This window comes from Macaca thibetana, chromosome 20 (genome assembly GCF_024542745.1).
Source record: "Macaca thibetana thibetana isolate TM-01 chromosome 20, ASM2454274v1, whole genome shotgun sequence".
In the NCBI taxonomy this organism is placed as follows: Eukaryota; Metazoa; Chordata; class Mammalia; order Primates; family Cercopithecidae; genus Macaca; species Macaca thibetana.
The window spans coordinates 39,574,377-39,597,655 of record NC_065597.1 but is presented as its reverse complement, the minus strand read 5'-3'; the positions used below and the strand labels follow the sequence as shown (position 1 = coordinate 39,597,655).

The following is a 23,279-nucleotide window of genomic DNA, read 5'->3' as shown; positions in this document are numbered from 1 at the left end:
TGTCCAATTTTGTTTGATTTTCTTCTGCTGTTTTGAGGTGCCCATGCTTTCAACCTGAATGGATTTTCTCTGCTCTCCCCTTGGCTGGAGCTGTCTTCTACTTCTACCAGGATAACTTTTCTCTTGGCCTGTTGAGATCCTACACAACCTCCAAGGCACATCTTAAATGCCCATAATTTCATGTAGCTTTCCAATAACAGTCTCTCCCCTTTCTAAATACATTTTAATTTTCTCAGATTAGAAACCACACCTTTAAAATGGCTCTTAGAGGCACACAAATCATTGTGTCTGGTGGGTATCTTTTCCACCCCAATAAAAAAATGAAAGCTCCTAAAGTTCAGAATGGCTTTGTTATTTTATTATTTTATTTTTTAAACATTTATTATGAAAAATTTCAAGCATATACAAAATAAACAGAAGGCACTGTTTGTTTTTGCATCTCTCTGGGACCTATCACAGTGTTTTGCATGTAGCAGAGGTAAATTTAAGTAATTCAGGCCTCAGGCAAATGGAGCTGTCTGTCTGCATATCTGACGTCATTGTCTCCTGGATGGTTAAGCTTTTCCTCAGTAACACGCACTGACACACAACCCACACACCTGTAGGATCACAAACTACAAGGATTAAACCCGCTCATTGGCTTTAAAATTCAGGGAAAGTCTTTATTTTGAGGTCAGTTCAGATAATCAGTAAAGCTAACTATATTCGAGGGGATGGGGAGAAAACATTTATATATTTAAGAATATTTTCTAAGAGAATTCAAGTCTGGTTGTATATCTGTTTGATTTTCTTAGTAAGGCACATTTTTTTATAAATGTATAATACCTGAAGAATAACATACAAATATGAGGGTTTTCTATTAATACCAGGTTTTCTTCACTTTGCATTAACATTTTTCAATGTCTTCCCTTCTCAAAACCTCAGCCTCCTAAAAGTCTATTTTAGATATTTTTTTTAACTTGCGTCTACTTAGCCCATTTTTTGCTACTACTGAGTGTGTGTGTGTGTGTGTGTGTGTGTGTGTGTGTGTGTATTTGGGAGAGCAGTCAGATCCTTAAAGCAAACCAGAATTCTGGAGTGATAGATTACATGTCCATGCTGTGTCATATCCAATTATCTCAAATTGACTGTACACTGCATTATTCTGTTAGTGCATGGAAGATCAATAAATATGGGGAAAATCCAGCCCAGCTCTCCACTTTCCCATCCGATTCTAGTAGGTCTGAGACGGATCATGCTACTGTGATGTGTACGCCACAGCTAAGGCAGGCAGGTGGTGCATAGACACCATTCAAACTTGGCCTATTCAATCCCAACTCCTCTAACTCTCCATTCATGCATAGCAAAACACCATCTGGTCCTATTTTGCCTCCAGCAATCACAGCTGACCAAAAACGATAATAACAGCTGTTGCAAAACAAAAGCCAAACAAAGGGGGTGGGGGGGGGGAAGGAAAGGTTATATTGAAGTCCAGTGCTGAAAAATGCTCCATGAAGTGAGAAATGGGAAAGAAACCATTCAAATGTCTAAAGCTCACTGAATGGACACAGTGGAGGACTTCTACTTAAACTTGAGATATTAATCCATCTGTCTAGAAAGCCTTCAAACCTCCGTCAGGTGGTAATATATTGCAGAAATTATGCTCCATGAAGGCATTTAAGCTTTTGTTCTTTGAGTCGGGAACTCATGACCCCATGTCAGCTAAAAATGAAAATGCCTTATGTTCTTTCATCATACAGCAATACAGGTTAATGCAAAAAGGGAACATGTTTAGCCAGAGTAATAAAATAATGTCTACATGGCATTGGGAGAGACAAGGGGGGTGTGTGTGTGCCTGTGGTTGTGTGTGTGTGTGTGTGTGTGATGGAGGTGGTGGGGGTGAGGGGGGTGTCTGTAGACCACTTAAGAGGGAAGGCATTTAGGCCACTTAGGTGTGACACTAATCAGATACCACATTTCTCATGTCTATTTTTCATTATCCTGATTTATTTCTGACCTCTAACAAAAGAAAAAGTGCACCAAGTACTTACTTAAGTCTTAGGAATAGAAACCAGTCATACGTATAAACTGAAAAGTAAATGGATACATAACATGCTTTGTGAATCCTGAAAACAATAATATGGTAACAAGGTTGAGGAATTCTTTTCATGATTCTAGCCTTTTGACATTTTAAATATATAGTTTTGTCTGGTAATTAATTTTATAAACTGCAGTCATTAAGCTTTTTTTTTCCTCTGGAATTGACCGTCACTGGCTTAGCAGCATTTAATCAAATGTGATAAAACCTAAGATTTATAAAAATCATTTAATAGATGTTACAACACCTGCTTCTAACTGCAAACAGTTGAAAACAGACTTCACTTGCAATTAAGTCTTATCACTAGTGACATTTTTTTCCAAGCAATACTTCATGGGTTTTCAAAATGACAATTACAGAACTAATACACAATTACTGTCACATGTAGTTTAGCAATTAATTTTGAAGACATTTGTCTAAAGGTTTCACAACAGAATATAAAATGGTTATTGTTATGTAATGTTAGTTTCAATTCACAGAAAATCTTTTACCATTCGAGCTCTACTTCTGCTGGGTCTGATGCTAGCAGATCATTTCTTTGTGGAATACAATCACTCCCTTGTAGCTGTAATTAGGCATCATTCTAAGGCTGTTTGAACACTGATACCTGTCAACTAATACATCTTATGAAAAGCTTCAATTTAGACATAAATTTTTCTACAGCAAGAAATCCATAAATTTATAATTAGAATCTCTTGCTGTTCAATATTTGTACATAATACAGAGTAGGAGAGGATTATGAAATATTGAAAGCTGAATTCATTATTCATAACCCACAACATACAGTAAATATTCTCTGAAATACAACAACTTTGAGGGATCCATATTCCATTATTTTTGAATGTCTCACACACAGCAGCTATGAAGCGCACCACGCACACCCTCATTCTTTCCAGATTAGGATTCTGGTCAGGGTTGACACTTGCTGTTTTTAATTTTCATTTTATCATAAGCAGTTTAAGACTGTTGCCAGTGGTAATTTGCAATTTTTATCAAGACCTCTTCATTATAGCTTCTGACAGGACAGATGCTGTAATTAATCATGCAAGACAACTGGGGATAGTGGTCACACTGCTCTCAAAGAGGAACCGCTACAGAGCAAGAAAAGGGGGGAATAAATGGGCACCGAAATAATTATTTTGGCTTAAGAATTAGCATTCACCATCCATTTTAATAGTAATAACACCACAATACCCAGGTAGTTCTAGCCCCCCCGCCAAAAAAACGATTACTTTTTTCTCGCTATACTTACCTTGTACTTGCATCTTTTAAAAAAGACAATTACACAAATATTCCCAATGGGTTGTTTTGCTTTTTTTCAAGGATCTTCATTTCAGGCTATGCATTTTGTATTCTTAGCCATAAATATCACATTTCCAATTGAAAAATGGAAGATGATGCTTGGGCTGAAATGAAACTTGGTATGTGGCATATTTCCCCATCTTACATGTATTCAAGGAACCAAAAATGAAATCTGACATATCATTTTATTTGAAAAGTGAACAGTTTCCTTGTTGTTGCATCAAAATACAGTCCACAGTTTTTACTGAAATGTGTTTATTCTATAGCAAGATAAAAGCATTTTTGTTTTAGTTAAGCAAAATACAAACAACTTAATTGCTGCTATCATAACTCATAAAAAAGTATAAAACAGCATAAAAACACAATAAGCAACGTAGCAATGAATGGTTTATGTCACCAGTGTTTACGTTAAAGCCTCATTTAGGAAAACTTTACAGCACATGATATGAAAACTTACAACTTTGAAAGAAAATATTTACATTGATTATTCAGATGTGGTGTGCCTTTTAAATAGTCTACTGGTATTACATCATAATAAAAACTCTTGCTTTTTCTTTTTAAATCTTAACTTTTGTAATAACTGTTCTCATTTAAGTGCATTTCCCTTTTAAAAATACAGTGTTTTTATTTTTCGAAACTTGTCACTCAAAACACGGAATATAATATTCACATTTCTTTTCTTCTAATTGGAATGAATATAATGGGCTAACAGTGGCCATAGATATTGTTACAACATATACTGTGGTTTGATTTGGAGAAGTCATGGATAAAAAGTGTGAATAAGTCAATAATTGAATTTAATCACTTGCATTTTTTTTCTGGAGAGATTTAGGAAAAAAATAAGAGCTTTGGCAAAAGTCTGTGATTTACATTATTTTTTTTCATGACAAAAAAATGCCATCAACTATTCACATCATACAAATGTTTGTATGAAACTGGATCTTCATATTTCAGGTAGTTACAACTGTGCTTTTTATTTTTAGGGCTTCAGAAGTTCAGATAGCCTGGAAGTGTGGTTTACTCACTTCTAGAGAAATAAGGCCATTTTCTATGACTCAGAGAGGCCAGTTTATAGTCATTAATATGTCCCAGGATTCATTAAACAGTTTGATTCACATATTGTAGGTATAGCCTGAATAAATAAAAAAGGCATCACATAAAAGAGCACAGCTTTTCTCGTTTAAAAACAAAGTGATTTATAGTCAGCTAGAAGATGTTACTCAGCTACACTGTAGTTCTTATTGCCTATCTAATAGACACTTGAGAGGACCGTTTGATCTGTTACACATTTCTGCATAACCAACACCAACTTACAGATTTCAGCCACATATGCTTTACCCTCCTATGCCACTCTCCTCCGTATCCGCAAATCCGTCTGCCACATGCGTCTTCAGAAAATACTGACCTGCGATAATACTTGAGTCTGTGTCTGAGACTGTATTTGCGACTGGTGCTGCTGAGAGGCTGGCTGGGGGCTCCCGATGGCAGGGATGGGGGATGTTATCTGAGAGGCGACGGGAGAGTGCTGCCGAGGAGAAGGCTGAGACTGGTGCTGCATGTGTTGCAGCTGCTGCAGCTGGAGGCGCTGCTGCAGCTGCTGCTGCAGCTGCTGTTGATTAATTTGCTGCTGGAGATGCTGCTGCTGCTGCAGGTGCTGCTGCATGTGGTGCTGGAAATGCTGCTGCTGCATCTGCTGCTGGATTTGCTGATGCATTTGGTGCTGCTGGAGTTGCTGCTGCTGCATCTGTTGCATCTGTTGTTGTTGCTGCTGCTGCTGCTGCTGCTGCTGCTGCTGCTGCTGTAACTGCATCTGATGCTGCTGGGTTTGCACCGAAGGGCTCACTTGGGTGGAGGGTGCTGAGCCAACCATGGTCGTTCCCATGGAGCTTATCAGTGGAGCCCCAATGTTCGAGGGCATGTTGGCTGCAATGGTGACTGATGTGACAATCTGGTTCATGGGGAGTCTCATGGTTAAGGGTTTGGGAGCGATTGACCTAGGGAGGGATTGCTGGAGAGTCTGAGGTGATGCTGACACTGTTCCATGTTGAGACAGTGGAGTGTTGAGAAGGAGGGAGGATGTCAGATTGGTCGACGCCAGGGTCTGCTGAACAGAACGGATGGTCTGGGCTTCTGCTGACTCAGCAGCAGCCTGCATTTTGGGGGAAAAAATTCCAGACTGTTACAATACATAAGTATTTAAAATATTTAAGCATTTTTAGATATTATAAATTGATTTTTTTAATGGCCACCATTATTCATGCCCTCCTGTATCTGTACTCTTTGTCTTGTGACTTTTTCACTCCTCCCAGATGTGGAGTCAAATCCCCTACCTCCTTGAGTCTGGGCTGCTCTAGTGCCTTTGCTTTGGCTGACAGAATGCCCTGGCAGTGATACTGTCCCAGTTCCACGATGAGGCCTCAAGCCTACCCCTGCCATGTGCATGATGACAGATATGTGGCCCAGTTACCCACCCCAAGAGTCAGTTCACTGCCATCCAGCCAACTGTGATCAATGTGAATGAGTCCAGCCCCTCCAACATGCAAGCTGACCCCAGACAGAAAAGCAAGACTAGCTGATTCTACTATGCCTGGCCTAGATCTGAAGAACCAGCCAGCTAACTGGCACTCTCTGAAGATAAATGCTCATCTTGTACCACATCACTGAGCTTTGGGGATGGTTGTTACACGCACTATTGTGGCAAAAAGATAACTCATACACATATTTAACAGCAATAATTCTTCTGCATTTAACTCTGTACTAAGGACCTACCACTGAGTACCATATGTTTAAAGACAACAGAGTACAGGCTGCCTGAGTTCAAACGCAGTTCTCTGACTTAACAACTTTGTGACATTGGACAAATTAATTTACTCATCTGTTCCTGTTTTCTTATCTGTAACATTGGGTTATACAGTTTCTTTCTTTCTCTCTCTCTCTCTCTTTCTCTCTCTCTTTCTTTCTTGTTTCTTTTATTTTTTGTGAGATGGAGTCTTACTCTGTCACCCAGGCTGGAGTGCAGTGGCACGATCTCGGCTTACTGCAACCTCTGCCTCCCAGGTTTGCGCCATTCTCCTGCCTCAGCCTCCGGAGTAGCTGGGACTACAGGCGCCCACCACCACACCCGGCTAATTTTTTGTATTTTTTAGGAGAGACGGGGTTTCACCATGTTAGCCAGGATGGTCTCGATCTCCTGACCTCGTGATCCGCCCGTCTCGGCCTCCCAAAGTGCTGGGATTACGGGCGTGAGCCACCGCGCCCGGCCAGGTTATATGATATTTTTCTTGTGCAGAGGTCGTGAGAATTAAATGAACTCATATGTTAAGCATTTAAGAAAGTGCCTGGTCCATGGGAAGCAACAAATATTAGCTATTTTTATTAGTTAACAATTACTATTACCAGAAAATGGCCACTGGAATACTTGAAAGCCCTGTATTGTGTGGTTATTTATAACAAGGTTCACTCAAATATAAGAAAACCATTATTGGTTTCCTCAGAGATACCAAACTGAAGTTTTCACAATTTTAGAAATGTTTTAGTTCATCAACTATTTTTGAAGATTTCCAGAATTTATTAAAGGAGTCATACATAAGGGGGAAATGTTCAACTTCATGGGACCAAATCGCCTGTTAAAAGATAAACAGCAGATATAGGGCTGAACATAGAAAGTACTACTTTTTGTGCTAAAAACACTTCACTGCCTCCACAAAAGGAAATTCTTCCACTAATGCAACAGTGGAATGATTCATTCCAAAGACAATTTTTTCCTTGTATTCTTCATTTGATTAGGATGTTTTGGGGGGAGTGTTGCAGGGGCACCTAGGAGACATCAAGCAGCCATCTACTATCTTTAATAATTGTATATTTCTAAATTTTTATGACTCTGATTTATAAAATCCTGCTGTTGGAAAGAAACCGAGATGTAACCTCATATAGAGTCATCCAGTGTGTAGGAATAGCCACCTCTGATGTTTTCTGTTTGAACACATGTCATTATCGTAAGGCACTCCCCTTCAGTGGACAGCTCTCCGCATTACAAAACTCAGTGCGGCTGCATGTTCCTGAACGGTCATGTTCTAAGGTCTTAGGGTAAGAAGCAACCTATAAATATTCAAATTTGTCTTCAAAAAACCATTAAATCACCCATAAAGTAGAATACACCCAGTAAGCATGTACATAATTCTTATATACTCTAGTAGTTAAAAATTAACAAGCTAGTCTTAAAGAAAAAAACTCAAAGAAAGTCTGTATTTCAACACCTGGGCAGCTCAGTTGCACAGTTGTGCCTTTAAGATGCTGCCTTAATGGTAAATGGAGATGGGTGGATGATTGCAGAGTTCTTCCTTGCCTGTCTTCTTGCTCCTTTATGGTTTAATAGTAAGCTTCCATGAATTTCTTTGGTTGTTGTAAAGATTAAAAGGGATAGCAGAGTCATATCTTAAGGGGGGAGGTCTGAGGCTCCGCGTGTAGAGGCATAAGTTAAATGTGCATATGATGCAACCCTATTGATGTTTCTGATGCTGGGGCTGAACTCTCGCTCCCTGTAAGCTCACCCCTTGGATGAGTTCTCCTCTCTTGGGCACAAAGATCGACTTAATTTCTCTTATATGACAGCCCTTATATTTGAGGACTAAGATCATATGCCTCCAAGTCCTTGCTTCCCTGATTCTTTCAGTTATTCTAACCTGATGTGATTTTCAGTCCTCACCATCGTGGAGGCAACGCTCTAGAGAGACATCAGTTGATTGTCATCTCTCTTTACATTGTGGGATCCAAAACAGAACCAATTCTTTAGAAGTGGTCTAACAATCACTGTACAATTCGATGCTGCTTCCTGTGCGATCACTATATTAGCAGCTACTTCACACTTTGGGTTCAGGTTGAAATTATTCTAAACTTATACCTAAAGGACCATATTCATTGCCTCACAGTTATTTGAACAGAGATTTAGGATCCTCTCAAAGTGCATTTACTGAATTAAAAAACAAACAAACAAAATCCTAGTATTTTAAATTTATTCCTTCTAAATTCTATCCTATTGATTTTTTTTTTTCCTTTTTGGTGTCATTGAATTTCTTCTGAAAATATTTCTGAATCCTGATCCTAGCATGCAATGTATAAGTTTTAAGTTATCCCTTCTAAGTCACTCACAGACTTCATGAGCCCAATCATGGTTAATACTCCCTGAATGCCTTTTGAGATACTGGATCTTGGTTTAAATAAATCCATATACAGTCAATTATTCATGCTCTAATGCACAAAATCACCTATACCTGCCCTGGATAAATGAATGAATAAATGATCCACTTAAGAAGTACATGCACACTGTTGCTCTATTCACTTCACTCCATCTAATTAACCACCAACTATACTTTAATTCTTAACATCTGCAGCCCATACAGTCAGCTGTTCTTTGCCGATGTACAAGTCTGAGTACAACATCAGTATATCTTCCAGTACGTGTCTTCCAGAGTCTGAGAAAGAGGTTTCGCTATTGACCTGATAAATGTTTTCTCTATCTAATGAAGTGGGAAGTGTCCTAATAGCCATCAACAAAGAGAGGAGGACCTCTGTTGATCTGATTCTGAGCAGCTGCAAATGCTAGATCTTGATACAAGCACTTAATACAGATAATATAAAGAAGAAACAACTCAGGTGAAAAGAGAAAAAAGGGAATGAACCCTTTTAAAACGTCTTTGAGACCCTAGGTTGTACTTGAGACAGCAACAGTGACAATGAAATTGTATCTCTACTTGTCAGAAAAAATTTATCTAGAGCAAAAATATATTATATCAAATTATCCTTTCCAAAACCTCTAAAATCTATAAAGGCAAGAGAAAAAGCTAATTAAATGTTAATATAATGTAACAACTCATATTCCTTTGGATTAAGGTAATTACAATCTACAGTGATATTTGCTTGGGATATTGGTGCATTTTATAACACACCAAGGTCCACTGTATACTCTCTGTATAATACATATAGTTTTTGTTTAGTACTTGGAATATAATGTCATTTTAAATGATCATGAGGTTTATTTATTTATAGGATATGGAACAGTTTGGTCAAAAATGCAACGCCCCCCTATCGTAGTCATATAACCACAGGAGAATTTATAATATGATGTCCAAAAATGCCTGACAAACATACCTCCCAGTTTAAGCAGAGGACATTAACACAGGTCCCAATCCCTGACCAGAAGAAAGCATAAGAGCCTATTTAAGATTTATATATATAGGTACATACACATATATAAAGATCAGGGAAATCTTTCAGAAACAACTTAGACTCGGCTGCTTAAGTTAACTCATATTTTCAGATCATCATTTGGGTAATCTCTAATGGAAACACCTAAGTTTACAAGCTGTTCAAGATGCCTTTCCATCGGCTTTTAGGGGAGCTGCAGTTATGTTTTCAATGCTTGAGGGCTGTTTTCCATGCTGTAACTATTTCGGACCCTGGCCGCCCCTGCCCAGGTTTACCTTAGAAACGAGGCTGGCCCTGTATGCTGCCAGGGCCTTCAGGTATTCTTTTTTGGCAGCTTCTGTTTTCCTTTTATATACCTATTAAAAGACCACAATTAGCACCACCTTTAGCGTATAAATTCTCAGCTATAAAATAACTGCTGCACAAATTAGGTCACATAAACACAACTCACATAAAAAGGTTGGTCTCCTTGGCTTTGATTTTTAAATGTTAGCGTGTGCACACGTGCGCACACACACGCACACACGCACACACACACACACACACACACACGGATATTAAAACAGAACCCTGCCACCCTCACTGGAGCACAATTTTTATATTTACTATTGCAAATAAGAAAAAGAGTTCCGGTTGCAATACGGATTCCTTGAGAATCACTTTTTTCCTGAGAACAGTTGAAAACCTCATGCTAAGGCAATAAATAAGGTAGCAAGAAGAATAAGCTTTGCTGCAAATGGCTTACTTTAGAGAAAGTAATGAGTTTCTCCATCAATGTCTTCTTTCCCTCAGATACCTTTCTAAACTATACCAAAACCAGAGGATAAAAACAACAGGTAGAATGATGAAGACAGAAGAGAAAAGAGCAAAGCATTTCAACCTTGGTTTTCTTTTGGAGCAAAATTAAAAGTCAGAAATCATCCAAGCTAGGAGATTTCCATTAGTGACCCCACTGAGTTACATAAATAAAATTCCAGCATATTAAACATGATTTGGGCTTCTCCTTTTCTTAAGTGGTCTGATAGTTGGGTGTTCGATCAACATGCATCTTTCTCTCCAGAGTTTAAAAGTTAGGTGTGGCACTTTTCGAGTCCCTCAGAATTATATTTCTGGGACAGAAAATCACTCTGCTGTCTACAGTAATAAACTCAGTGCAAACTAACAAGAAATTTCTAATGTTGCACCATCCCAACAAAACAAGCTCCTAGGAATGAGTTCCTGAAATCAGTTCATGATTTGTAAATAAAAATCAAGGACTTTCCACTCTTCGTTCCTGAAAAATATTATTCTATTTTATCACTCATAAGGGTTGATCTATTCTTCTGTGCATATGTAAAAGTTAACTTCTATTAATGGTAATTGGAGTTTCATGCAAGGAGCAAGTGGGGGGACCGACCCCCAAGGAACCCATTCTTCTCTTCATTTGTGTGGAGGAGTTGCAAGGGGAAGGAGAGGAGACGAAGCCCCTAAGGAAGTATCTCCCACCAGCATGGCTAATTTCTGAATACCTCTCATACTGCCTTGCTTTCAAATGAACTTGGAATAAAATTTCAAATGCCCAGTGACAATAATGAGACATGCAGAGGCAGCTTCAAAGTTTGGAAACCCACCAGGACAGCACAAGGGTTCAGAAAGATGATCAATGGAAAGGCAAGCGGGATGGACCTAATCCCTTTGTAGTGCCCTTTTTGAACAAAAGGGGAAACATTCCACATTATTTAAAATGAAAAGATTATCATCAAAAGTTTATGCTTGCAGGATACTGCCTGGATTTCTTCCAGCCTTCCTCTGAATGAGTTCTGAACATGCACCCATAAGCTGACAGAGAAATCAATATAACTGGAGAGTTGTTTAGATTTATACGTCTAGGTTTTTAAATTCCATCGCTTAGAAAAGGCTTTCAAAAGAAGCAATCATATTAAGTGAACACATGCACTCAGAAAAGGTGTGAGGAATATTTTAAATGATCATGAGGCTTATTTATGGAACCTTGATGGGTCTTTGTCTCACCTGCTTTTGTTCTTCTCCAAGGCTGTCCCACATAGATGCTACAATTTTTGAGACCTCTCCAAAGGTTGCATTGGGGTTTTGACCTTTAATTGCAGCCTGTGTGTCTCTGAAAAACAGGGCATATGCTGACACTGGCTTCTGTGGCTCATTGGGATCTTTCTTTTTCTTTTTCTTTGGAGTCTTGGGCTTCTTGCCAGAGTCTGGAGCAGCTCTTTTCTCTCCAATGGCCTGCAAAGCAGGAAGAAAATTCACTGCCTAGAATGTACTTGCAGAGAATGCAACAAGACTTAACTCAGATCCATAATTGTTCTTTGAAGGTTTTGTTAGGCATCATCAACAGATGAATCACCACCAAAACCGGGGGAGGGGTAAACTTGCTTGGAGTTAACCAGACAGCAGAGATTAGCATTTAGAACATCGATTAATGAGACCCAGAAGTATCTTCAATACATTCACAACATATGCTCTAAATAGCAATTATAATAATGAAAAACAGTACACTCTGTACCAGGCAATGCTATATAGATGCTATACTACACATGTATACATCAGCAAAATATTTTGTATTTTCAGAGGTTTTAGAAGTAAAACCTAAATAATATTCAGGATGTTGATCATATTCAAATATTTTAAATGAGGTCCCTAGCCATAGTCACATGCCATATATGTGATCTGTCTGAATTGATTTGTTTTTTGAGGCTGATTTTATTATTTTACCAGAATGTTACTTTGCTAATGGCTCTCCAGAAACTCAAATGGAAATTAGCTCCAATTTCTATACTTGCTCCATAAGGACAAGGTCATCTTTATTTTCTAAAATAACAATAATTTTCTAAATATTAACAGCAAATGTAAAAATGTCAAAACAACTTTAGTGGAGATAAAAGTGAAATTGATACTCTCCATAAAATTAAAAACCTGTAAAAAAAAAAAAAAAAAAAAAAGGAGCAATAGTTGATACTTAAAAATCACAAAGAAGACTAAAGAGAAGATGTTTGTTATTTGTGGCAAGTAACCCTGCTCACAAGAATGCTACCACAGAGACTCACACATATTCACCAGATGAACTCTGAGAGATCAGAACCATAAACTGATACTGGTATAGTTTCCTAGTTTAAAGATAACGCAGCTCCATATTCACCCGCTACCATCATCTAAGTTCACTGATCATTTAATATACTTATCAGAGAAGCAGGGAAAAGATTTGTAAATGTTTTATTCCCCTGGATCACAATATCAAAGATAATTTTGCAGTTAACTTCACCAAGAATCCTGCAATGTTTGACAAAATCTGTTCTCAAAGCCAGCCTTGGGCAAGATCAATCAAGATAGATTCAAGTTACTAACAGATTGGCTTTTTAATGGCTTGAATTCTAATTCAAATTTTTCCTAGAGTATTATTTACTTTCTAAATGAGGGTCATTTGGAATTTTTCCCATTTACTAAAATTCTTAGTAAGGAAATTTTCTTAGAGAGCTCTGAACCCTCAGGGAAGAGTTAAGAAACTGCTGGCCTACCTCTAGGGGAGCCTATTGTTTGCACTATTTAAGTGATAACAGCATCCACACTTTATCTGAGCAGTTTATAAGCTTCAGATGGTTTTAAGTCATATCTCTCTTCTCCTCCAAAATGTCATCTTTCATAACTCTCACAATTAATTCAATAATTCTCTAGAGCCCATAGTCTTTTTTCTAAGTTTTCAAAATAAGTGAGACTTGTTTAATTCTACTTAATGAACGTGGATTTCCAAGACAGTCAGATACCTTTCAGTTAGAGCTTCACTTGGAGCCAAGTTTAACTTCAATGAAAAACATTATTTAAACAAGAAAAACTATATACAGACACACACATTTTTCTAGTTGAGTCCAACAACTATATTCTTCTCCTGGAAGAAAATCCGGCACTGTTAGTGCCACAATACCCTGACCAATGGCAAGATGCTATTACTTTCCAGAGGAGCTTTTTTCCCAAGTGAGAGGAGTTCAATTTCATTCTCTGTAACACAATATTCAAACGTCAAACACCTTTGATGCCTTTCTTGGATAACCATGATGTGCTCTAATCATTATTACTTTTTAAGAATAAACCAGAAACGTGGAGTCTCACAATTTAAATAAAAATTCAGAATTAATTCTCCTAAGGAAATTTTTGTGTCATTGACTTAAAAGGGTTCGGACAGAACGCTGGAGAAAAAGATTTACCCCAAAGAGACATAATCAATGATAGTTTTAATCTTCCTTTCTCAGCTAAGGTTCAATGAAGATAAATTGGCTTTATTGTCGTTACACAAAACCTAGACCCTTGCTTAAAATGGAGCAAGCTAGGAGTCCCATAGGAGGTCCTCTTTAAGATGACAATTTCTGTTTGGTACAGCGGCAAGTATGAAGATCCACGGACGTGTGAGTGGAGGGAAAGGAATCCCTTCGAATTGTAATGGCTAAGCGGTTACCTAACCCCATCTGTTCATATCCCTCAAGAGTCTTTAACCATTACTTCTCAATCCTCTAGACTGAAGTTCTGTGAATGTGAGAAGACTGTCAGTGCATTTACCATTCCTGGGCCCAATGGGGGTGCTAACATTATAGACTAAACCGTTCATCTCGAAACCCCTTCGATTTCCGCAGCGTCACTCGAAACTCCCTCCCTGTTCCTCATCACTCTTAATCTTCTCTAGCTCCTCTTCTTCCTTTTGCTACTTAGAAATAAATGATGCTCAGGGTTCTGTCCTTGACAGAAGTCCTGATTGATTACTTTCACATCTTCTCATCCATGTGCTGATGGTCCCAAAATCTATAATTCCAGTTCCCATGAACTGAGTTCTAGACTCCAGTGTAAGCACCTCAAATTCAACTCTAACATCCCAAACTCTCATGTTCCCCATGGGGGAGAACACTCCTCTCTTTGTGGGTTGCTCCTCTCATTTGCTGATAGCCATTCTGGCTCTCAAACTAAAATCCAATTTGTCTCTTCCCCAAATTCCAGTGGATCACCAAATCCTTAAAATGTTTATGATTCTCACTCCTAAAATGCCTGTTAACCTGGTACCTCCTGTCCATTCCCTCCCTTGATGAAACGAAACATAACAAAAGAGTCTTCTAATTCATTGCCTTTTCTTCGGTCCTTTATAAGGCATTCTACATATATAGCCAAAGTTATCTCTTTAAAGCATAAATTACTTATGCCATTCCTTGATGCAAATAATAAATTGTCTCTCAGCTACCAACAGAAGAAAGACCACCACATTTAAGCCATTTTATTCTTCAACTTCTATTTCTCTCTTCCCCCATATCAAACTTCATTATACCTATAAATAGCATGTACTTCCACTGTTCCTCACGAGCCCCCACCAAAATGCTGGCCTCTGTCTTCTGCCTCACAAACTTTTATTCATCCTCTTAGACCTAATTCAAATATCACTTTCTCAGTAAAGTCTTCCTCAAATCACTCTCCCAAGCAGAATCGATTAGAATCTCAGCACACCAGATACATCAATTATATCACTAATCACATCTGGAGCTAGTTTTAAACATTGCTATTCATCTCCAGTGGGGAGTCTCATGAGCAGTAGTTCTCTTATACATCTCTATATCACAAGAACCAAACAAAATGCCAAGCACAGAGTAGGTATACAGCACGTAATTAATGAGTGACTAATGAGTAATTTTGTACTATTACAGTACTCTTTTTCATTATTCTAAGCATTTGGAAAAGTCATACCTGGAACGCAGCTTTTATTTCAAACTATGTATCATTTAAAATTATACATTTCCCATGACGAAGGTAAAAATGTAAGACGATGAGAATGAACTCAGAGATAAACATCACTGAAGGTTCAAGGCTGTCAAATGTGGCAGCAGCTTGACTGACACACTGGATGAAACTTGCTCACATGGACATTAATTTAGAACCAGAGCAGTTTAGAATTTCTGGAATGTCTAGAATTTCTAGAAATTTGTAGCAGGGAGTCCAAGCCCTCCTTTTGCAGATTAGAAAAATTGGGCCTACAAGAGTTAAATAACATGTCCAGTGCCTTACAGCTATACTAGGAGAAGCTAGATCTCTCAATTTCCAGTCCAATATACTTTCTACAGAAAATAAATGAAACAGTGAAGAAAAACAACAAGCCATCATACATTTAAATGCTACTCCAAATCTATGAAGAAAAACAAGGTAACACCATGAATGAAATTCAAACAGCATGGGGTGATCCCATATTCTCTGGCAGGTTATACACTAAGGCAGTTCTAACTTACTCTGTTGGCTTCATCAGCATCCTCTTCATTGATGGAGCTGGAAGGGGAGGGAGTGGCCGATTTGCTTGCTGGAGGTGAAGGAGATGTGTGAGGCATACTGGCACCTCCCAAATTCAACCCCAACTGGGCGCTGAGCTGAGACTGGTTGATGGTGGTGAGCTGGGCAGGAGGCATGACCCCAGAACGCACAGCATCGGTCATGTGGACGATGGACCGCATGATCAGGGAGGGATCCTGCCGGTACTGGGACACTTGTGTGTGGCTCTGATCCTAGAAAGGCAGCAGCAAAGGGGGAAAAGATATCAGCTTTTCCAGATATCAGGGAACTGATTAGATTAGCATCTCCTTAGATAGGTTTGAACTATTGCAATGTTGATAGGTCTGACCTATTGCAGGATGATGGTCTCCGTTCATTTATTAAATGTAAGGACCCATGCCAAGAAGTTGAAAGGTGAGAAGCAGAAAATCCAAGTATCTAGTCCAGAATATTTCATTATAGAACTGTCAGTGGATAAGGAAGGCAGGAAGGAAGGAAGGAGGGAGGGAGGGAGGGAAAAAAGAAGGAAGAAAGGAAATTAGCAAAACTAAATATAATCTTTAGCTCTTGTTTCTGATTGAGGAAACTGGTGGCAGAGACAGGAATGAAGCAGAGACTCCACCCATTCAGGCTCATCCATTAGTTTACCATCCTTCCCACACACATAGCTGTTATGAGAGAAGGCAAAGCCATTCTTTATTTTATTCTCCCAGAAATGCACAAGACATGCAGAGGATGGGCCAGCAAAGCACAGAGCTTTAGTTTCACAGAGCAAACATCTGTTTGCTTTAGGGCACCCTTTCTGTGAAATCCTCTGTGGTTAACCAGACGGTCATTCCGATTCTGAATTACATTGTCAGCGGCATCTGGAAGTCATTCAATGTCTTTTGGTTTGGATATCACTTTTTTCATTTAAACCTACTTTGTTTTCTTTTGTTCAATCCACCAAGATTTAATGTACGAATGAGTTTTTTCGTAAATACGCATAAGAAAAAAATCATTAAAAAAAGATGGTAGAGATCATCAGAAATAGCTTTTTCTGAAACTTATTGCAGTTACTTTACATGAAACTTTCTCTGTTCTTGGTAGTCATACAGAAAGGCCTTAGAGTTGTTGCTGCTTGTTCTCTATTTTTTTTTTTAATTCCAAAGAATCAAAAAATGAAGACACGCTTTTCAAATGACTTACTTTAAGACATGTCATTTGGAGTGAGTCTGTGATTTTGTTGAAACCAAATTCTCTTGACTCACAGTGACCCAGAATCTAATTTTATACACAAGCCTATGAATTCTTAACTGTTCCTTTTTTGAGTCCTTCTGATAAGGCTTATTTTTGCTCTTTAAAGAAGCAGAATGAATTGTAAATAACTAAATTGGAGCATTTGGTTTCTTCGTATTAAATATATAAATGCCACTCAGTAAGAAGATCTATCAAAGAAAACTAGTTAAATAAATCATGGTCTACCCATACGTCAAAGTGTTATGAAGCTTTTAAAAATAATGAATTAGATTTATGTGCATTGACCTAGGGCAGAGTTTCTCAATTTCAGCTCTCTTGACATTTTGGACCAGATAATTTTTATTGTAGGGGCTTGTCCTGCATATTGAGGGGGCTTGTCCTGCGTATTGTAGGTACTCAGATGCATCCCCAGCCTCTACCCACTAGATGCTAACGATGTCCCTCCCCGTACCAGTCATGACAACGAAAAATGTCTCCAGACTTTGCCCCTGGCAGGGCAAAACCACTCCCAGTAGAGAACCACTAGTCTACCCAAGATACAGTACATAAAAGGCAAGTTAAAAAATTACTATACGACAGCCTCATTTCCTTTGAGGAAAAAAAAAAATGTGTATCCTAACATTAACAATGGTTACATTATAAGGGGTAGAATGGGAGGGGCAAGCGGGGGAGAGTTGCAACTTTTTCTATGTACATGTGTATGCCATTTTGATAAGCTGTGACCACAATACAAAAGTAAACAAAAACTAAAACACTTTAATCAGAAAAAAAAAGAAGATAATGCAAGTGGTTAAAAGAGTCCGTCAACAAGTGTTAGAATATTAAATACATACATTTTCCATTTCTTAATAATTTCTGAATAATTACTGTGAAATCCTGGAGGAAAGTGTCACGAGTATCAGAACACCACACTCCCTTGTATCACTGGCAATGTTCTCCTTCATTATTCCTACAATATTACGTTCTACTTGCAGGTGTCTTTCTGCAGATTGTGTGGATTTTATGTTATCCGTTTATCCTAATTATTTTTTTTGATTGGAATTCTACCACATTTACTCATTTCTCCTAGAAAATCTGAGCTATCTGTTCAGTCTTCCATGTTCTCTTAAAGTTTAACCACTGCTCCCTGACATAACTTCCACCCCCAAACTACTGGTAATTATGCCATCTAGCTTATTCTAAATTTTCTTCTTCCTATATGTCTTTCAGAATGCTTTTATTTTTTGTTTGTCTGTTTTTAGATGCAGTCTCACTCTGTTGTCCAGGCTGGAGTGCAATGGCACAATCTCGGCTCACTGCAACCTCTGCCTCCCAGGTTCAAGTGATTCTCCTGCCTCAGCCTCCTGAGTAGCTGAAACTACAGGCGTGCACCACCACGCCTGCCTAATTTTTGTATTTTTAGTAGAGATGGGGTTTCACCATGTTGGTCAGGCTTGTCTCGAACTCCTGACCTCAAGTGATCTGCCCACCTCGGCCTCCCAAAGTGCTGGGATTACAGGCATGAGGCACTGCACCTGACCCAGAATGCTTTTTAAAAATCTTTCCATCTTATTTAAATCTAGATGTTTTAAAGTATCCATAGGCAAATTCCAGGGCACATTTAATGAAGTATTTTAATTCTGACTGTATAATACTAAATTAGTTAACTGGTATGGCCATGGAATGTAATCATCTGATTTCTGCAGTGTTCTCACCAGCAGAGAATTACTTTGCTCTCTTTGCTCCAATGCCTGTGAAAATCTGCACATATAGGTGCTCGACTGACTCACCCCACACCCAGAGCATTTTTTAGATGGCTCTCACGGCCAAACACAAGGCCAAGAAGCGTGTCTCCTCGGCTTCAGCAGCCCTTCCTGAATTCCATCTGCAATTTACGCCTTTATTATGGATCTTGTTGCTGGGGAGCTCCTGCTGATGGACAGCCCAGGTTCACTGTACTAAAAAGGAAGTTTTACTGCGCGTTTATTACTATGTGCCAGCATTTGTGCTAAGCCTAATATGCACTTTCTAATTTAATCCCCTAGATTGCTTTCTGCATTAGATACTAGTACTATACTCATTCTTAGACACATAAGAATGATTCCCCAGGCCCCCAGGCTAGCTAGTGAATGCTTGACAGAAAACCTGGGCCCTAGAGAGCCATGGTATCTTCATGGTAGAGGTGTGTCCTGGCAGAGAGAGATGAATGAGACTCTGGGATCTCCACTGCCATCATCCTCTTTTAACAAAATCAACTCCATTTCCATTTGTTTTATAAATTGAGGTTCCTCATAATATTTCATTACAAAAACAAAACAAAACCAAGGTTCTTTTGCAGGGTGACAGTATGGAAACCATTCCTGAAGAGTACTGGTGGTGGGGCCAAGGTTTTGCCAAAACTTAGAATCGTCACATAGTCTTCAGATCCAAAAAGATGCCATCTCCCACTGGACAAGATACCAAGGACCTCTAGACTATTTTTAAAGTAACCTCTGACCGACATAATTGATGCATCAAAATGTGCTACCACTCACCATGGTTCACAGTTAGTCGATAATAACTTCCTATGAGTGAAGATTATAGTATAAGAAGATCAATGGCTAAAGTGTCTCTTTGGAAATTCAAGCTCCTTTAGGGCCACCAATTATTAACAACTGCCTTGGGGAACTTGAGGATCCTCAACAGCTCCAATCACTTTCCATAAAAGTAACCTTTAAAAGATGTTACCCTTGATCTTAGGACTACCACATAAGAAGAGAAAGATGTCAGCTCAGTATAAAAGTATTGAGCACCTACTATGTATCAGGCCAGAGAAGGCAATATATCAAACCTTATATCTTCAAGAACTAGGAAATTACCATGTGATTATTTTACACATTAAACAAAATCCTGAATGGATGAACAAATTAACTACAACAAAGTGTAGGCCAGAATAATTTTTATATACTCCCACCAAAATTGCTCACAATTTTTCCCAGTAGTAGTGACACAATAAGGAAATGTATAACCATGAATATAGCCCAGAAAAATTTAATGTGCTTTTGTTAATATTACTTCTCACTTAGAAAAACTAAGTCCTGAAAGATTTACCAGTGATCATTTAAAGGCAAAGCAGCTACTGGGTTATAAGAGATTGCCCACTATCATAACCAACAGTAAGAGTTGAATGCTGGTAGCTTTTTCAACTCCTTTCACAATTACATTTTATATGTAATCTTCCTTTATATCATTTCCTAAATTTCTCAGTATTTGGGAAAAACTCATTCTCTCTTCCTTGTCTTGTTTTGTCTTCTAATTGGCGATATTAGATAAGAGTTTCTCAACCTGAGTGGTACTGACATTTTGGTCTGGATGATCCTTTGTTGGGGGAGGGATATTCTGTACATCATAGAATATTTAGCAGCATCTCTGGCCTCTACCCACTAGATACCAGCAGCCACCCCTGCCCTACCAGGTTGTGACAACCAAAATGTATCCAAACATTGGCAAATGTCAAAATCCCCTTCATTTGCAAACTACTGTATGAGACCTAAAATATCATAAAAATCATCTTCTTAGGGGAGGCAGGTAGTGAATGTTCAAAGCTTATGTTCTGTTCCTAAAAATAGAAATCATCCACATAAACAAGATTCCAATTTTGATAAATATTGGGAAGAAAATAAATAGGTTATACAAAAAAGAGTTATTGGGGAAGGATGGCTACATTTAATTGGGTCAATAGGAAAGGCCTCTCAAAAAAGATGGCATTTGAGCTGATGCTGAAGGATGAGGAGAAGCCAACTGTGAAGTGAAGGAAAAAGTATGTTCCATGCAGAGGGAACAGCATGTGCAAGGTCTGAAGTGGGAGAGAACTTGACATCCTTGAGAAATGAAAAGGTGGACAGGAAACCTGGGTGCAGGGTAGGCAAGGTAAAGGGTGAAACACAATAGGCTTGGAGAGATTGGCCTAATTGTGTAAGGTGGGGAAATCATGGGATGCTTCCCCAAGGAGATGACCTACTATGCTGAGTTATAAAGGGAAGTAGAAGCTAACCAAGCCAAGGCATCCCAGACAGAGATGAACATGTACCCAAACCTGGGGCAAGGGCAAACATACCACCAATAAGGAAATGACAGTCCAGTGTGACTGGGCCAGGAAGAGCATGGCCGGCTATGAGGTTGGAACGGCAAATCATGGCTATAAAGCGACAAGGTTTATTGTCTGGGTTAGGAAGTCTAGATTATTATTCACAGTGTAGAAGGCTGCCATTGGAAGTTTAAAGCATAGTATATACCTAGTGGGACTATTCATTGCAATAAATATTAACTGACCATACCTCATAGGCAACCAACCCACCTAAATCAATTGCGGACATTTCTATTTAGTTTAAATATAAATGTACAGCCTATCACCTCAATCTGTGTCTCGAAGAATACCCAAAGACTAATTTTTGCAGTCACAGAAGTTCACTCAGAATGGGTGGGCCATGGATCTCATAAAATGCTCTCACTAATAGGAGGGGCACTGCCTTCTATCTATTGGCCTGTATGATTCATGCCTGTGGTGTTCAACAAAGCCTTCTGGTTTCTGTATGTCTTGGTGTGGGTAGGGGAGTGCTTGGCTGAGGCTTGCCTCTCTCTCCACCTGATGAAAGAGGCTCTTTGTCTTTTTTAAACAGGAAAAATCCAATGAATGGATATTTTGGGTAGCAATCCCTCATTTTCTTAAATTGCCTGAAACCCAGTCTATTATTGAACATTAATCATTTGAGTGAACGGTTAAAATTTGAATAATGTTATATTAATAAGGAAACTTTAGATCACTAACATAAATGAAAAATTAAAATCACTCGTGGCCAGTGGAATGTCAAATAAACACCAGGAAAAGAAAATAATACTGTTATAGTCAGTGTGGATACTAGGGCCTGCCTAAGGCTCTGGGCCTGAGCTCTGCTTTCTTTAACTTAAGAAGGCTAAAAGAAAGGTGTGAAAGACTTAATTAGCCCCAAACGGAGTCTTTCTCCTGGACTTAATCAAGATTAAAAGAGAATTGAAAGGTGAAAAACTTCCTTACTGTGTAAATCACTATGTTATAATATCGTGTTTGTACTTCATATGAAGGTATGTCTTAGGGTAGGAGGATATGAGAAGAGAATGGATAAAACTTGCTCTAATTTCCTTAAAAGAGAAAACTCTATATATTTAAATCTTTTTCACTCATTTTTTCAGGCCGGGAGCAGTGCCACATTTATCTTTGTGCTGCACACTTAGTAGTACATAGTTAACATACTATGGTCTTGCTTTGTTTTGTTTCTTTTTGCAAATCTAAGATACAAGCTTTCACATTGACATTTTATTTTAAACATTATACATTATTATTCTATATTACCTGTTTATACTTATTACAATGGTACTTACTTCCACTTGGGTTGATTTCATCATTAAAAATTTTTTAAATTCTAATATGCAAATATGTTCAATGCATCTTCTATCTATACTTGCACATAAATATTCTCCATAACGATCCAATATTAGGTTTTCAAAATAGAGCATAACATCCAATTAAGAAGCAACTAACCCAAATATATTAGAGTGTGACTAAATATATTTTCACTGTGCCAGTTTTTTAATCAATATGTCTGGAGAAATGAAGTAATTAAATAATTATCAGCAATAAAAATTACTTTGTATTCATAAATATCAGAGTTAACTGCAAATAGGAAATGCAGGCCAGTAATTTTATGTTCAATTATTTAGTTATGTCCTATAGCAATGTTAAAATTTTATTTCCAAATTAACAACGATCAAATAGTTACGCATAACTACTACGTTTGTAACTCCAATGAACCCTGACACAGTCATGCCAAATGCATACCAATGATAATTACAGACCTGCGTGCCACAACCTTTATATTCATCAAAATATCTGCACTGAAATAGATCATTTTTACTTAACAACTACTCTCAGGGTTGTAATCAGACATACCTACCCATGAAAGTTTTGTAAAAAACAGTGTTCCCTAAAGTTAATTAATAGTTTATTGACAAAATAAAATTTTCAAGAGTTTATTATGAACACTTAATGGTAATTTACTCATGTACCTGTAACTGCTTTTGTTTTACCAAAGGGACAGCTCCACGCTTATTTTATTCAGTTCTAAATTGACATGTTAAAGAGCAATTCCACTTTCATAGCTGT

General features: G+C 38.2%; 1 protein-coding gene and 1 pseudogene across 3 annotated transcripts in view; both read right to left on the bottom strand.

Annotated features, from left to right (window-relative positions):
• The window catches only part of LOC126944990 (26S proteasome regulatory subunit 4-like), a 1,186,326-nt pseudogene that overhangs the window by 181,767 nt on the left and 981,280 nt on the right, over positions 1-23,279 (bottom strand). The window lies entirely within an intron of this gene.
• The window catches only part of TOX3 (TOX high mobility group box family member 3), a 107,892-nt gene continuing 88,158 nt past the window's right edge, over positions 3,546-23,279 (bottom strand). For both annotated transcript variants that reach the window (XM_050774892.1, XM_050774893.1), the window contains exons 4-7: positions 15,847-16,116; positions 11,594-11,821; positions 9,859-9,939; positions 3,546-5,528 (exon numbers count right to left, since the gene is read on the bottom strand). In XM_050774892.1, coding sequence (XP_050630849.1) covers positions 4,770-5,528; positions 9,859-9,939; positions 11,594-11,821; positions 15,847-16,116 — 1,338 coding nt within the window. In that variant the 3' untranslated portion in view covers positions 3,546-4,769. The remainder of the gene's footprint in view (positions 5,529-9,858; positions 9,940-11,593; positions 11,822-15,846; positions 16,117-23,279) is intronic.